Source organism: Silurus meridionalis, chromosome 6, assembly GCF_014805685.1.
Source record: "Silurus meridionalis isolate SWU-2019-XX chromosome 6, ASM1480568v1, whole genome shotgun sequence".
NCBI classification, from domain to species: Eukaryota; Metazoa; Chordata; class Actinopteri; order Siluriformes; family Siluridae; genus Silurus; species Silurus meridionalis.
Window position 1 is genome coordinate 3,285,795 of NC_060889.1, and position 14,844 is coordinate 3,300,638.

Consider the following 14,844-nt stretch of genomic DNA (forward strand, 5'->3'; position numbering starts at 1 on the left):
AACGATGCAGCGGCGCTTTAGTCCTACGGCCCTGCTCAAACTGCATCAACGATCGCTTTGTTTCAAAATCGCAACATTTCAATTTAAACATATATATATATATATATATATATATATACACACATATATATATATATATATATATATATATATATATATATATATATATATATATATATGCAGATAGAAAAGAGAGGGAGAGAACGAGAGAGAACTGGTTGTATATGCACTGACATTTACGCTCGAGGAAAAACCGATATGCCAGCGCTTGACCTCTTGTAGCAGCAAATTTTTTGCGAAGCCGCTCGGATCCGAATAAGACATGAGCCATGAGTGAAAGATCAGCATGAATCAATTGGCGTGAAACATTACTTCCTGTTTAGCGAGCAGAAAAATATGCATGCACATAACACATTCATGTTCTTTTAAGGACATGAAAGATCCATATGGCACAAAGCAAACTATGCAGCATTTGACTTCGGAAAAACAGCTGGTACATCCATCGAGTACGAGTTTAGTGTGGTTAGGTCAACGTGTGACAATCGCAGCATCCCTGAAGCCGGTAAATCTCAACCGGGTGACGAGCCCCGTTAAGTCCGACACAGGGCGAGAAGTCGTGTAAACAGAGCGCACGGACGACGCTCGCCGAGAAACCATTGCTCCACCGCCGACAGGGGGCGGTCTGTGCACTGAGTAAGAACACTTTTTTTTTGCTTCTCCTTTGTAATTCGAATAACGCCTAATCCATGTTTGAATCGAAATCAATTAGCTAAATGCTTCTGCTGGAAGCCGTGCTCGTCAACAAGGTCTGTTCTGATGAGGCAGAACTTTTGGTGATTTGACAAATGCTCAAGCATGTAGGGTGTCTCATTAGGAATCGCATTATCCAATATTCAGTTGGCAGACATAGAAATAACGAGCGTCGAACTATAACTCACTGCCGGCGGCTGCAACTTACTTCCTCGGAAGAGCCGAGGTACGACGGTGGTGTGTATTCAAAGCAGCGGCATTTCCATGAATAAATAAACTAGGCTCCTTGAAATAGCTGTGCTTGGGCCCCTTTTGCCACACTCCCAATGTCATGGAATTCCTCTCCACCCCCTCTTTTTAACTCTCTCACTCTTTACCAGAAAGAGGATTCATGGAAGCAAGGCGTGGGTATTAACCGGGTGTGTTCAACCCCCTACTTGCTCGGCTCCCCCACTCGACAAGACTTTCTAACTCCCGAAAACCATTTCGCCCCTGCCCCCACTTTTTTTTTCTTCTTACAGCCCAGCTTCTGGATTTGATTTGGGGTGTGGGGCCCCGTCTAGGGTAGTAGACATGTTTGCATGAGCTCCTGATGTTTATATACACACACACACACACACACACACACACACACACACACACACACACACACACACACACCACTGCCATGCGCACTCAATTGACTCGTTATGTAACATGGTTACAACACACCTCGACAAAACAACAAATCAAACAACGCTAATCTGCCGAATTAAAAAAAATGATCAAAAATGAAATTTCCTGCTCGATTCCCTTGACCACACACACACCCCCCTTACAATGGGACAGCACCGCTTCACTACAACCTTGTATGTCACGTGATGCTAAAAACAAAACAAGACAATGACGGTGCAGTACTTCAGGCAAGTCGCTGACCTAGAACAGGAGATTGTTTAGGACCCTGGGGAAGTCCTAGTCCCTCACTTCTCTTTCTCTCTCTCCTTTCCTTCACACACACATAACAAAACCCAAGCCCTCCCCCCTCTCGCTGTATGCTAATTCTGCATGCAAACGCACAGGCCACCGAGTCCCGGGAGGAGAAGAGTGTGGCCTGTCTGTCTGTCTGTCTCCTGTCTCGCTCTCTCGTTCTTTCTCTCCCTCTCTTTCCCCCTCCCTTGCCAATAAAGGGATGGGTGTCAGCAGCCTGCAGAAGCTGTTGCCATGGAGACGGGTCCTGTCTGCACTCTGTCCCCCAGGCATCCCGGATGAAGACGAGAGAGAGAGAGAGAGAGAGAGAGAGAGAAAAGCTGCAGCAAATGATGGCTAGGATATGAGACAGCAAAACATCAACCCTACACACACTCACACACACACACACACACACACACACGCACACACACATTAGAAGAAAGAACGTAAAAGAAAGTCGACATTCTCTTCTCCTGTTCCTGAGCTCTCTGATCCGGCTAGTATCAAACGCTGGCAAAACAAACATCGAACAGTTTGTTCTGACACCTCTTACCACACATGTGTGTGTAATCGCGTTTGTGTGTATGTGTGTGTGTGCGCGTGCGTACATCCACTACTATCCTTCTTCCACCTGAGACTTAACAAGCAAGATCCGAGAACCAGCTCCAGTCAGAAGGGCCTTCCTTTACTCTAGCTTAAGGGGACGACGTGTCATAGAGAGAAATGAGAGACGTCACGTTTGGCACTGGCGCACACGTGTGCGCACGCAAAGGTAGGCTGGCAGGAGAAGGTTTGGCCTGGGGAACAATAACAGATGTCTTTTGTCTGCTAACTGTAGACCATCATTTAGACTTTCATTATTACTTAAACGGCAATTCTGAAACGAACGGCCCTTCAGGGTAGACAGAGACGTGTTATTTAGGAGAGAATGGTATGTATATATATATATATATATATATATATTATAATATCTTAGACTTCAGAGCAGTGTGTGTGTGTGTGTGAACATGTGCGCACGCATGTTGAGAACGGACCAATCTGGACCCCCTGCACCGAAGTCACCTTCCCCAGCACCAGTGCAGGAAGCAGAAAGGAGGGAGTGAAGCAGTGAGAGAGAGAGAGAGAGAGAGAGAGAGAGAGAGAGAGAGAGAGAGAGAGAGAATTCCCTCTGCGTCTGGGCCAGATTAAACTGGCTTTGTAATCCGCTTGGTTTTCACCCTCTTGTCCTCAGCTCTCAGTGTGTGTGCGTGTTTGGAGAGAAAGCAAGTGCTACCCTTGTGTTGGGGGGTTACTGACCCGCACGACTGATGCAGGTGATGAGTTGACAAAGCGCCCGCTCCAGACTGGGAGCTGGATTGAAGCGGGGGGAGAAAAAAAAAGCGGGATTGAAACAGGAAGGCAGGTGGAAAACACACACACACACACACACACACACACACATCTAAAAACCAGTGTTCATGAAAAGGTGGCAGGAGGAGGGGAGGAGCCGAACAAACTCGTCCATTCAGCCTTAAATAAGCTAATCGTGCTGACTGAGCCAACAGTTCCACTCCGACAGATAGACGGACGGACAGACAAGGCTTTTCCGTGCGCCGCCTACTAGGAGAGGTATTCATTCGGCGCCGAGTCTAATCGAACACACCTGCCTCTAACATTTCCCACAACAGAGCAAGGCACTGTCCCGAGAACCACCATCATGTCTCACACTTTTACCCAGACGCAAGTTGGACATTGAGTGTTTCCACGTTTCCACGATATACAATATGCATTGTGTAAGGTGTTTGCGTGTGGGCGCACGTATTCACCTGGGCCATGTCGCCTCTAATACGCATGTTCTTGAGACGCCGTTTTCGCAGTGTGGACTGTGAAAACAGACTTTTGACAACGCGTTTTTTTTTTTTGTCATTAACGCGGATGAGCAACTTTTGGGGAAACGATTGCTAATGAAAGTGTGGACGCGGAGAACACCGTGTTCAAATGTATCCGGATTAGAGTAGATGTAGCTCTGGTCAGTAATGTACCCCTCAGGTCAAATGTCGATCTAAAAGGCCTTTGGGGTTCATGTTACGTTACTTGCTAGTCACCTCGTTAACGAGCGCCGGCTGCTGGTCACATACACGCGGTACAGGTGAACACACATGTTCTTGCGTTGCTATTGTAAATGTAGCGCACCTACACACCTTAAGCGGCCAAACACTCTAGTGTGAGGCAAAGCAAGTTCCCTGGTTTCTAACTTACTTAGTATGTAAATAAAAAAAAAGGTGGTAAATACACGTGAGCTAGGACAAGAAAAAAACTAAACGTTTCCCCTCAATAGACATCTTTGATGATGTCAAAACGGTCACCTAGAAAGTGTAAAGAATTTGTTTTTATGTGAATGCCTGACCGGCCATAATCACGTGGCCATGAATAATTAAAAGGCACAATGAAGACAAATGTTTTGCGCGTGCGGTCAATAGCATGGCTGGGTGGCTCGCATTCAGCGCCACTGATCAGTGTTACAAGCTCGATAGTCATCTTAGAAAAGCAAATGGCTTTGATCAATGCTACTTAAAAGATTATCGATCACCGAGCCTGGACGCTTCATTTTTTTAAGACTATAAGGAAACGTTGCAAAGATGCCTGACGCAGTAGTGAAACTGAAAGAAACTGGAAAAGGGAAGGAAAAAAATGGGGCAAGCATTGAACACCCCTAATGTGGGACCAGTTAGCAGATTCAGGTTATTTCCAATGTTACCCACAATGCTGTGCAGATACGCGGTTTATTCCTCGCTCCATCTCATTGCAGACGGAGTGATGCGGCGGTGCTTCGTTCTTCTCTCTCAGTCTGGTCCGCTTTCTCACGATAACTAGCGGGCGGTTGCTGCGTTCGTATCGCGGCAGCGCATTCTGGGAAATCAGATTGGCCTGAGCCACCAATTAGCTCCAGCGTCGCCGCTATCTCCGCTTTAGCTTATTTACTGTGTGTTCTTGATAGAGTTTCTTTTTAAAGACGCCTCTTTTTTTTTTTTTTTTTTTAAATGCGTCTGCTCTCAGGGGGGCAAATGCATTTTTTTCCAAAACATGTTTGTTTTTTTTCAGTCCTACCCATGGAGCCGGCTTTCTGAATGAAACATGGGGGTTGCACAATATGGTGAGGTGTCCGTGTTAACAATACGGCACCCGAATTATTTTCACAAGACATCCAAAACGGATTATGAGAAACAGGCCTGATGAAAAGGGAGCTCCCGAGTACATTGAACCTACTGAATTCTAGGTACTAACAAACGCCATTTCAAGACACACATGCTGCCCATTCTCTGGCGTTCTTCGACCCAGCCGGTAAATCCGAGACTTTAATGCAGTCGATTAGACACATCCAGGGGCAGGCGTGTGTGCATGTGTGTGTCAGTCTCCACAGGGCTTCAAGAAATATAGAAATATAGAAATTATATATTATATATATATCACACATCCATATACACACTTTTTTCCCCCTTTCTTTCTTTCTTTCTTTCTTTCTTTCAAGAAACAACAGAAACCATTACACTTGGGGGCAAGGACAAGGTACAGAAAATTTTGTCTATTAAACAAATAAATATTATATATTTTTTTTCAAAATCTATTTTTCTCATTTATAATCTCATTTATAAATCCAGCCAAATTACAAACCTTCCTGGAATTTGCTTGGGAAACCCAAACGCACAGCATTGAAACTTCTAGCGATCGAGGACGAAAGTGCTGAAATGAAAATGACTCATTTTCATGAATCGATGGATTGACTCCCTTTCTAACATTGTCGAGAGTTCCTGCTATGAGATTTGCTGCGAGTGATTAATCGTCTGCTGGGCTTTTGCAAAACATGACACCGTGTCTGCTGGCGGTCTGAGGAGAACTGTTCTATATCTTTATATAGGGTAGATAGTGACTCACATCAAGATAGTGGTGACTGGACCTGTGCTAGGGGACTGACTACATTGATTAGGAGTGGACATGCTGCACTGGAAAGCTCCTCTCCATCCAGGTGTGGGTCTTTATACAGTTTAAGATAGAATGTAATATCACACTATATGGACAAAAGAATCTATGTAGTTCCTCCTCATATTGTTACCACAAACTTGCAGATGACAATTATTAGGATGCCGTAGCATGAAATTGTCCCTTCAATTGAACTAGGAGACCCAAACCTGCTCCGAGATAACAATGCCCCTGTACACAAAACCATGATGACATGCTTTAACACAGGTTGTAGTGGACGATCTTGAATGACCTAAACCCTATCGAAAAACCTTTGGGATGAACTGGAACACTGGCTGCACCTCAGGCCTCCTCACCTCATTTACATCAATACCTGACTTTACGAAGGTTTTACAAACAGGCGGATGTTTCAGACCAGGCACACCTGATTCTTGTCCTTTTTTTTTTGTGCAAGCCCAAGTAGGAACAACTGCAAAAACAGAGACTGTCCTGCTGCCACCCAAATTCAGGGTCAACCACAAATAAACTATCTACATGTTAAAACTGTTGACAAATCACCAGTTAAGCCTACTTAGCATGACACTATTGAATTAGCAGGAATTAAGCCGACTCTTCCAGATACTGTGAGATAACCCCTCAATATGTACGTTAACGTAAACCTTTCTTTGTCTCCACATGCCTGTGTGTTGGTTTAGTCTCATCGAGCATGCTTCGGAGTCAGCAAGATCATCAATCGATCTACTTGCATCAACTGAGTCTGGGGTTTTTTTGTTGGTTTTTTTAATCCAAATACAGTCCTGGCATTTAAAAGTGACTATTGGGATTTGAACTCTCAAACCTGGAAAAAACACCCCGGTGAAACTCATAACTGCTGAACCTCCGCCGATTCAACGTGCCGACTTTCAGGACGTGACTCCTATTTTTCTTCACTACAAAGATTTGCACTTTGACAAAGGCCAGCGTTTGTGGCTTCAACTGAAACAGGCCCAGGTGTTAGTTTTTTTTTTGTTTTGTTTTTGTTCACACACATCTCACGCACACACACACGGTGGTAGTAAAGCTGGGAGGAGTTGCAATCAGGGTGTTTGTGTGTGTATATGTTCAATTACTCATTAAATTGACAGATACACTTTAGAAATGTTCTACCTATAGCTTCAGTCTTTCCCTAAGCGTTTTGAAACCAACTCTTTACAACTGTGATGAGCAGAAAAAGGATCTCAGGATGCAAAACCCACAAACACAATAAAAACAAACTAAAATCTCGAAATCATCTTCAACCATGAGAAACAAGTACATTCTCTGCTAGCATCCTTTGCTTCCCTGTTATTATTCCCTTTATTGCACACTTACAAACTGTTAGGGGTGTAATTACTTTTCGGCATAAAAATGGGCAATATTAAAAAACATATATCTGACTGTAAAAATTACTTTGTTTTGACTTTTTTTTTTTTAGTCCTACAAGTTACGATGCTGCAACTAGCACTCTGCCACAAACACAATCCCAAGTGCGCTCTGGACTTCAAGACCACCTTGAAGTCCAGTGAAAAGAGTTCGGTTTGAACCCAGTACCTGTTTGGCAAAAACGTCATGTACGGTGCAAGAGGCGTGTTGGTTTTACAGGACGGGGATAGTGTGTGAATGCTTCGAGTGGGGCATGAACAGATGCAGAGTGTTTGCCTCTCGTCTCAGACGAGCAGCCTGGCACGGGCCGTGTGGCCAAACACACGCATATGTGAGAGTGTTTATGTGTAGACACGCAAGCAAGCAAACAAGAGTGTGCGCGCGCACACACAAACACACAATCTATCAAAAGGAGGCCCGTTTTTTTGGGGGGAGTTTGGATGGGCAGCTGGTACTTGAGACTGATGTACTTGTACCTCCTCCTCAACTACCCCCTCCCCTTTAGTTGGTATTGGCCAAGATGCTAGAACAGCACCAAAAACAGACAGCGCCAAGGGTCTAGTGCCAATGCTGCCTGCCAACACACAACGAGGGAGAGAGAGAGCGCGAAAGAAAGAGAGAGATAGGGTGTTTTGCAAAGCAGTCCCCACAGACGGAAGGCAGGAACGAAGAAACAATCTTGAGTCTTGGTTGCCCAACCCTTTCCTTTTATTCTCTGTGCAACATCTGACCTCCTGCGGATCCTGTGGAATTCACTTTCGTGTAGTGAAGGCGCTATTTCAAAAGACGTACCAACCTACCGATTAGACTTTTTCCCCCAATACAAGGCTTTGCCATTTGTCACCACTGTGATCCTGGTTACCTTTTACAGAGGCCAAGCTCACTTTTATAAGAAGCTTAGTTGTCGTCTTCTTTCGGCTGCTCCTATTCTGTGTCGCATACTACTCTGTCCTCTACATCTGCCTTCTTGGTATCAGCTATTAAACTCGATAGGCCTACTTGGAGTCCTGACTTCAGTTTTGCTACCTGGGGTGCAGCCGCAAGTTCCTCTTCACACCATTATTTCCAAGACTGCACGTTACATCTTTCTAGCCACACTTCCTTCTTTCCTGCTATGCAAGTCAACAGCACAACACCTTTTCAAAGCTACTGGTAATGCCAATCAATCAAGGATGGTTATGGGGCAAGATGGTACAATGGTATACTATACGTATGATCTGTAGGGGTGGTACAGAGATACGGTTAATCAGTGGTGCAGGAACAATTAGCTGAAGCACATTTCGATTCGTTATGTAGTACACAAAACCGAAAACTATTTCAAAAACATGCACACATTATTTACACCACTCAAGAAAGGGGTCTTCGGAAGTAACGCTTCACAAGTAGGACTCTATAATGATATAATGCAAGTTATAAGCTGGAACTAACTGGTTTTCAACCGTTCCATGTCCGAAGTTGACCGCAGATTGCTTTTGAGACTTTTCATTATTTGGACATTTACAGGGTAAACTTTTGCACAGGAAAAAAAAAAGTGTACGATGTTTAAAATAAACAAAGCCTAACTGGTGTATGGCGCAATGGATAGGATGCAAACATTCTTGCTTTCTCTTTAATCCACACAGGCTCATCTACTGGATCAAATATTAACCGTATGCCTGAAGTGAGCATGCTCAAAGCACCTCGAAGAAGCAAACAGCAGATTAACCCTGCGACTGCCAGGGTTCCATCCACATCTGACCTTTTTGTTGTTTTGTTTTTGTTTGTTGTTCATTCGAGTTTTTTTTCTCACAGATTAACATCGGGGGGTAATGCAGGTAACATGCAAGCTTTGAAATGTTTTAATTTGCCATCGTTATAGTTCGAATGGGAGAATTAGCGGAACTTGATTGATGATCGCCACCACCGCCGTCTTCCGTCTCCTCCTCCCAGGATATTATCATGCTGGCCGCACTTCTCTGTTTCCCCAGAGCATGCAAGCGAATGAGCATGCATCATGGAGAAAGAGCGAGATTACCCAATCAATCTTCCTCAGAGAGAGAGCGAGAGAGAGAAGGAAAGAGAGGGAGCGAGAGAGAGAGAGAGAGAGAGAGAGAGAGAGAGAGAGAGAGAGACATGTTGTATGCATGAGAAAGCCAGTGAGAAACAAAAGGGTGAAAATCCAGTTCAGTCAAGCTCCTGGTCCGTACATGGCCCGCCTTATCTCGGCCATCAGTTTTGAGCGACGGTGTAATTGACGTCACGCCGGCTGATTACTCGAATGGCTAAATAAACATTGTTGCGCACTTTCTACTGCACACATAACCAAAATATTTACACTGGTAGAACGACAAGCAGTGGGCCATGGAGGGAATTAAAATGTGGCCATGACATTACTGCTGCAATCTAGGAAAACCAGGGCAGATGAATGTTGAATTCTTTGTTGTGATTGGTCAGAAGTTGAAGGTGCCAATGCGACAACAGGAAAATCCCACGTACTGACGTTGACAAGAGTTTTCCAGAATGTACACAACGTCAGGCTTCAACTTCATTAGATGTTGTTGGAAAACTTCTAGGTGTTAACTAGACTTCCGGTAACTTCCGGTACCTCTTCACATCACAACTTCACATCACTCAATTATAACCAAAGTAAAAGTTTTTTGCTCCCTGTGTAAAACACACAAAACGTTGTAGACAACACGCAGCAGTCAAAACAACAAAGCGGGACAAGCACAAAGAGCATCACGATACCAGCAAATTAAATTATTATAATCATTTATTATTGAACTAAATGAGCAGGAGTTTGACAGCTGCCTGGTTACCTCCTAGTCACAATCAAGAAAGTAATGAGAAAGTAGAAAAAGGTAAGCATGTGTTGGTGACGAGAAAGTGCAAGAAAGTCGACAGAGCCAGATGGATACATGGGCACACGGCAAGCGACTCTGCTGACGGACCTCTCAACCTCAGAGCTGAGGGAAAAGCTATGGAAGTGCACTCGTACACGGTGGAGCAACGCCAGGCCATAATCAGCAGAGCCCCCTTTTTTTTATTGAAACGCTGAATCTTTTGTTCTTCTAAAGAGGCCCCGGAAGGATTTATGCGCGGGCGTCTTGGGAATGGGGAACCAAAAAAACGAGGCTGTGGCGGAACAGCGAGATGAGAGAGACGACCCCTCATAGATCGAGCCGCTACTCCGGGACAGCTGTGATAAATGGCACTGGACGGTGCGCTGTCCGATCAATGCTCATTATGGTGGCGATGCGGAGAAACCAGGCACCTCTGGCGTTTGGCCAGGCTTCCAATCCCACCAAATCCCCTCGGCTTAGCCCCTCAACCGCTCCCGGGATTAGGAGATTAAAGCACTGTAGTCCATTATCTCCCCAGAAAGTTGGGTGGAAAAGGAGTGGGAGATGGCAACAGCCAGGATGAACCACACACACACACACACACACCTATGAGGAGCAACTGGCCTGCGAGGGAAAAAACCCAGCAGAGGGCTAAACACACCATAAATCACCCAACTCAAGGACGCGCTGGTGGACCTTGCCGAGACGTGCACGGCGAGCGCGGCAGCTCTCAAAATACACGCGGGAAAACAGACGCTTTAAAGAGATAAAGGAAAAATCCTCAGAGACTTTCACCAGAGGAGGGGGAAAAAAAAAAAAAGCTCCTCTTGGCTGTGATTAGAGCGTTTAAGTTGACGCTTTGGGGGGACAATCAGAACCTCTGGTGATGAAACTGCAGCCTATATTAATCATATTTGACCAGCATTCACCAAATAAATGTTCAGCTCATTACCATTGTCTGGTCCTCATGATTAGAGGATGAAAATCGTTTCAAGTCGCAATCACAGAAGAGCAATTCCTCTCCGTTCGCGCTTAATTTTCAAGCCAGGCCCCAGTGACGCAACAGATCAGGCAATAAAAAGTCAAACAAATGCATCAAACCAACCGACCAAACACATTAAAAGAAATCATAATAACATTAATATAACATTTAACCAGACTCGAGTGTAGCCAATTAACAAAGAAAAGGAGAAAGGCCTAAATAAACCACAGCACACACCTTTATATGTTGTTAAGCAGATTGGCTTCAACTCCAAACCCTCTGAAGTTCAGGCTGAAAGTCAGGGAACTACACAAAGCATTTACAGATGGGAGTGTGTGACCTGCACACCAACCAACATTGCTCTATTACTCAGTCCACATTTGCTCAGCCTGTGTATTTGTCCGGATGTGTTTGTTTCTCAGGACTCCGTCTATACAGAGTCCCTACAGTCGCAAAAGTGCCGACCTTCACAAGGACAAGTCTGCGCAGTTAGACGTTTATGGCGCATAAACGATTCTTTGCAGGTAGGTCGGGATTCCATCATTACCTGAAATCCCTTATGAATGTTACCCATTTGGGGATGTTTTGAAAAATGCTGAAATTAGCATGATGGCCCAGAAGGTGGCGATAGAGTGTGATATCTTAAGATTTACCTAATTTCATTTGCTACGCTGAACCCTTTCAGATTGGCACGGTGCAATCCACGTAACCTCATATAACATCACAAAAGCATCCTTGAGACCCAGAGGTCTAGCTCTGCCCAAAGAGGTGAAAGCAGCATTAACAGATTGGCACTTACGTAGTCATGGAAGGCCTTGGCCTCACTGGAATGCTCACAGGTCTCGCGTCTGTCCGGGGCGGCGCAGTACAGATCCCAGAACACGCTGCAACGAGATGGAGGGACTGTGAAAAACACAAGCTGGTGCTCTGAAAGTTTTTTTTACATTTACAACATTTGGCAGATGCCATTATCCAGAGAAACTCTGGACCTTGCTCGAGGACCCAGCAGTGGCAACTTAGTGGTGCTGGGATTTGAACTCATGACCTTCTGATGAGAAGTCCAAAATCTAAACCAATGAGCTTCCCCTATATAGTGTTTCAAACTAAAACAGATTTTATATTTTAAACTTCTTTAACCTTCACTATAAGGACCAAAGATCTTCACTAACAAAATAAAAAAATATCATGATGATTGGTGACTGATGTATAATGGAGAGGAACAGGGTGGGGCTTCAGTGGGATGCTAGTTACTACTGGCGAGTTCTGCCAGAGTCAATCATATCTCAACTGGTACATCAATGGGAGTGAAAACTTCTACAGGCGTACTCAGACACTGAAAACAAGGTGCTTCTGAAGGTTTTTGCGCAGAACCTACCTGCTCAGTCAGGACACAATCCCACAGCCTGCACTGTTTTCTGTTTAAAAGGTAAGATTTAAAAAAAGATGCGGCAGCCCCTTGGATCCTCCAGAAACTCTCTGTCCACTTGGCACGAGCAGTAGGTTACGGATCAATTAAGCCAGGGATTTCCTCAATTAAGTCCACTCAGGTCCTCCAGGGCCGCCGAGGGGGAGCACAAGGGTTCCTTCCAAATGGCATTTTAATTACTGCGCTGTAACTAAGTACCTGTTTAACACGTCCAAATTAGATCACTCCTGGTCTTTAGGCATCGATTTAATGGATAACCAATAAAGCTACAGGGGGTGAAAAGAGGTTAAAAAAAAGAACGAAAGAGAGACAGAAGATGCGGGACTTCGAGCGAAACAAGACGTACTACCCAAATGCAGTGGATGTTTCTAAACTGTTGTGAATGGTCGGTTTATGGTTACGTAAATAAACAAATAAATAACGTTCAGGATTGCACTTCGGGGGTGTTTGAACACTCGGTGCCCCCCCCTCCAGGTTGAAGGCTTACTGGGATAAGAAACATTCCATTAAAACACGGCAGGAAAATAAGAGCGGGCAAACCGGACTCTTAGTGTGTGGGGGTGGGGGCCATTAATGGGTAGCAGAAACGAAAAACAGACGGAAAAGGAGAGAAGGATTCCATAGCTAACTTCTATATGGACAGAGAGAAAGCTAGTGGGGGGAAAGTAAAAGAAAAAAAATGACTCAGATGTACCCAATATTCCCGTAGTATAAAATCTATAGTATGCCCTCAGTTAATTCGTGCAAATCCCATATTCTCGAACGCTAAGCTGAAAACACTCCCTGCTGGCATCCTGAATAACGTCAAAGCGCTTCTTTACAGATTCAACGACGCCAACAATGCTCCGATGCTAATTGGAGGAGCTGCATTTTCATGTCAATCGCTATTCTTTCAGGACTTGGCTACACCTAAGGGTATTAAAGCTATCTCCTACAGGCAGGAAACAACCAAGACGGGGGAAGGGGGGGCCATGGGGGTCTAATATCCCATACGTTCCCCTTTTCTATAGTTTTACGGTCGTCTTTTGCATGTGCATGCGGGTTCGTTTCCATGAGAAGCACAAGATGGACTCGAAATATACCGTTCAATTTCTTTAATTAGAATATTTTTCCTTCTCTGAAGTTTTTTTTTTTTCGCTAGCCAACTAAGCGACTTTAATAATGAGTAATAAAGACATACGGTTGGTCAGAAAACATGTGACTGAAATCCTCAAAGCTATAACGAAAATCTAATCCTCCCCCTACGCTAAATATCAAGTAAAAAATTATTTGTTTTTATTGAAGAAATTCACTACTGTACAAAACAACCAACAAAATATGACATTCCAATATCATTTGCCAATTAAGAGAAAAAAACTACAATAATTTCTACAATAATATTCAATGATTTTTCTTAAAAACAATTTTTCTTAACATTGTTAATTTTCAATTATATTCAACTTTTTTTTATTTTCGACCTAAGAAATGACAGATCGTTCCCTGCGATGTTTAAACAATCTTACGATGAACCTTTCTTTTAAGTATATTAGCAAGCGAATCAGGAGGCAATTGATTGAGCTCAATCCTTTAATTAAGCTAAGAGAAATAAAGGTTAAGTGAGCTGGTCAGAAGAAGGCATCGATAGACAGGCGAACAAATTATTAGGACGCGAGATCTGAGGTGGTGAAGGGTGGAAGGAGGGATCGGTGTTTTAATCAAAACCTGCATCCTTTCTTGGCTCTTGTTGAACTCTGGAAACCTCCAGGCTGTTGACCCTGTGGCCCAGCGACCGGCCTGCCCCCCAACGAGAGGAGCGAGGGCGAGGATAAATTTTTTTTTTTTAAATGACAGCAGGGAGGTGGGGATTTGATCACTGCGCACAAAGGAGAGTGGTATGCAAAGAGTTAATCCTCTCTCTTGGGGTTGTTGCAGATGGGGGGGGGGGAGTGGGGGACAAAAGGACACAGACGGAGACAAAGGTTGGCAGTGGGGGTAAGCGCGAGGGCGTGTCCTGCCTACCCTACACCATCTGGGGCTTTTGTTTTCGGTCGATGGGTGGAGTCAGTAAGGACAGGGCCGAGGGTCAGGGCAAAACTGGCAAAAATGTAGACCACCTTTTGTCATGTCACTGTATCCCATTTTCTCAGGTATCATGATTTGGGGGAAGCGATGAATATCGATTGGGATCAATATTACACCCCCCCCCAGCCAAAAAAAAAAAAAAAAACAACGTATAGAAGACAACGTACCACCACCACGAATGCAAGAATCCTGGAGGCTCTCCTAAAGTAATGTTCTTCTCCCACCGGATCTGCAACACACAAACAAAAACGTTAGGTGCTCCAAACACACTTCCCACTGCACCACATTTAAGTCGCCTATTTCTGGCAGCAACGCAGACAAAAACAAATCGACTCGTTCTTTCTCCTAATAGAACACCGAGCATCTGATGTCTATCTGTATACGACGGCGGGTGGCCTCCCATAGGTCCCTTGGCCGGTGCGTCCCGTGAACATTTCTCCACAACTTACAGGGAGTCACTTTGGCGTATATTTCGCTCAGTTTTTCTGATATATTAA

The 14,844-nt window shown here is 44.5% G+C and overlaps 1 protein-coding gene across 3 annotated transcripts in view; it reads right to left on the reverse strand.

Annotated features, from left to right (window-relative positions):
* zgc:110158 (uncharacterized protein LOC553590 homolog) overlaps window positions 1-14,844 on the reverse strand; it is a 41,282-nt gene that overhangs the window by 18,667 nt on the left and 7,771 nt on the right. For all 3 annotated transcript variants that reach the window (XM_046850919.1, XM_046850917.1, XM_046850918.1), the window contains exons 3-4: window positions 14,515-14,576; window positions 11,660-11,744 (exon numbers count right to left, since the gene is read on the reverse strand). In XM_046850919.1, the coding sequence (XP_046706875.1) occupies window positions 11,660-11,744; window positions 14,515-14,576 (147 nt within the window). The remainder of the gene's footprint in view (window positions 1-11,659; window positions 11,745-14,514; window positions 14,577-14,844) is intronic.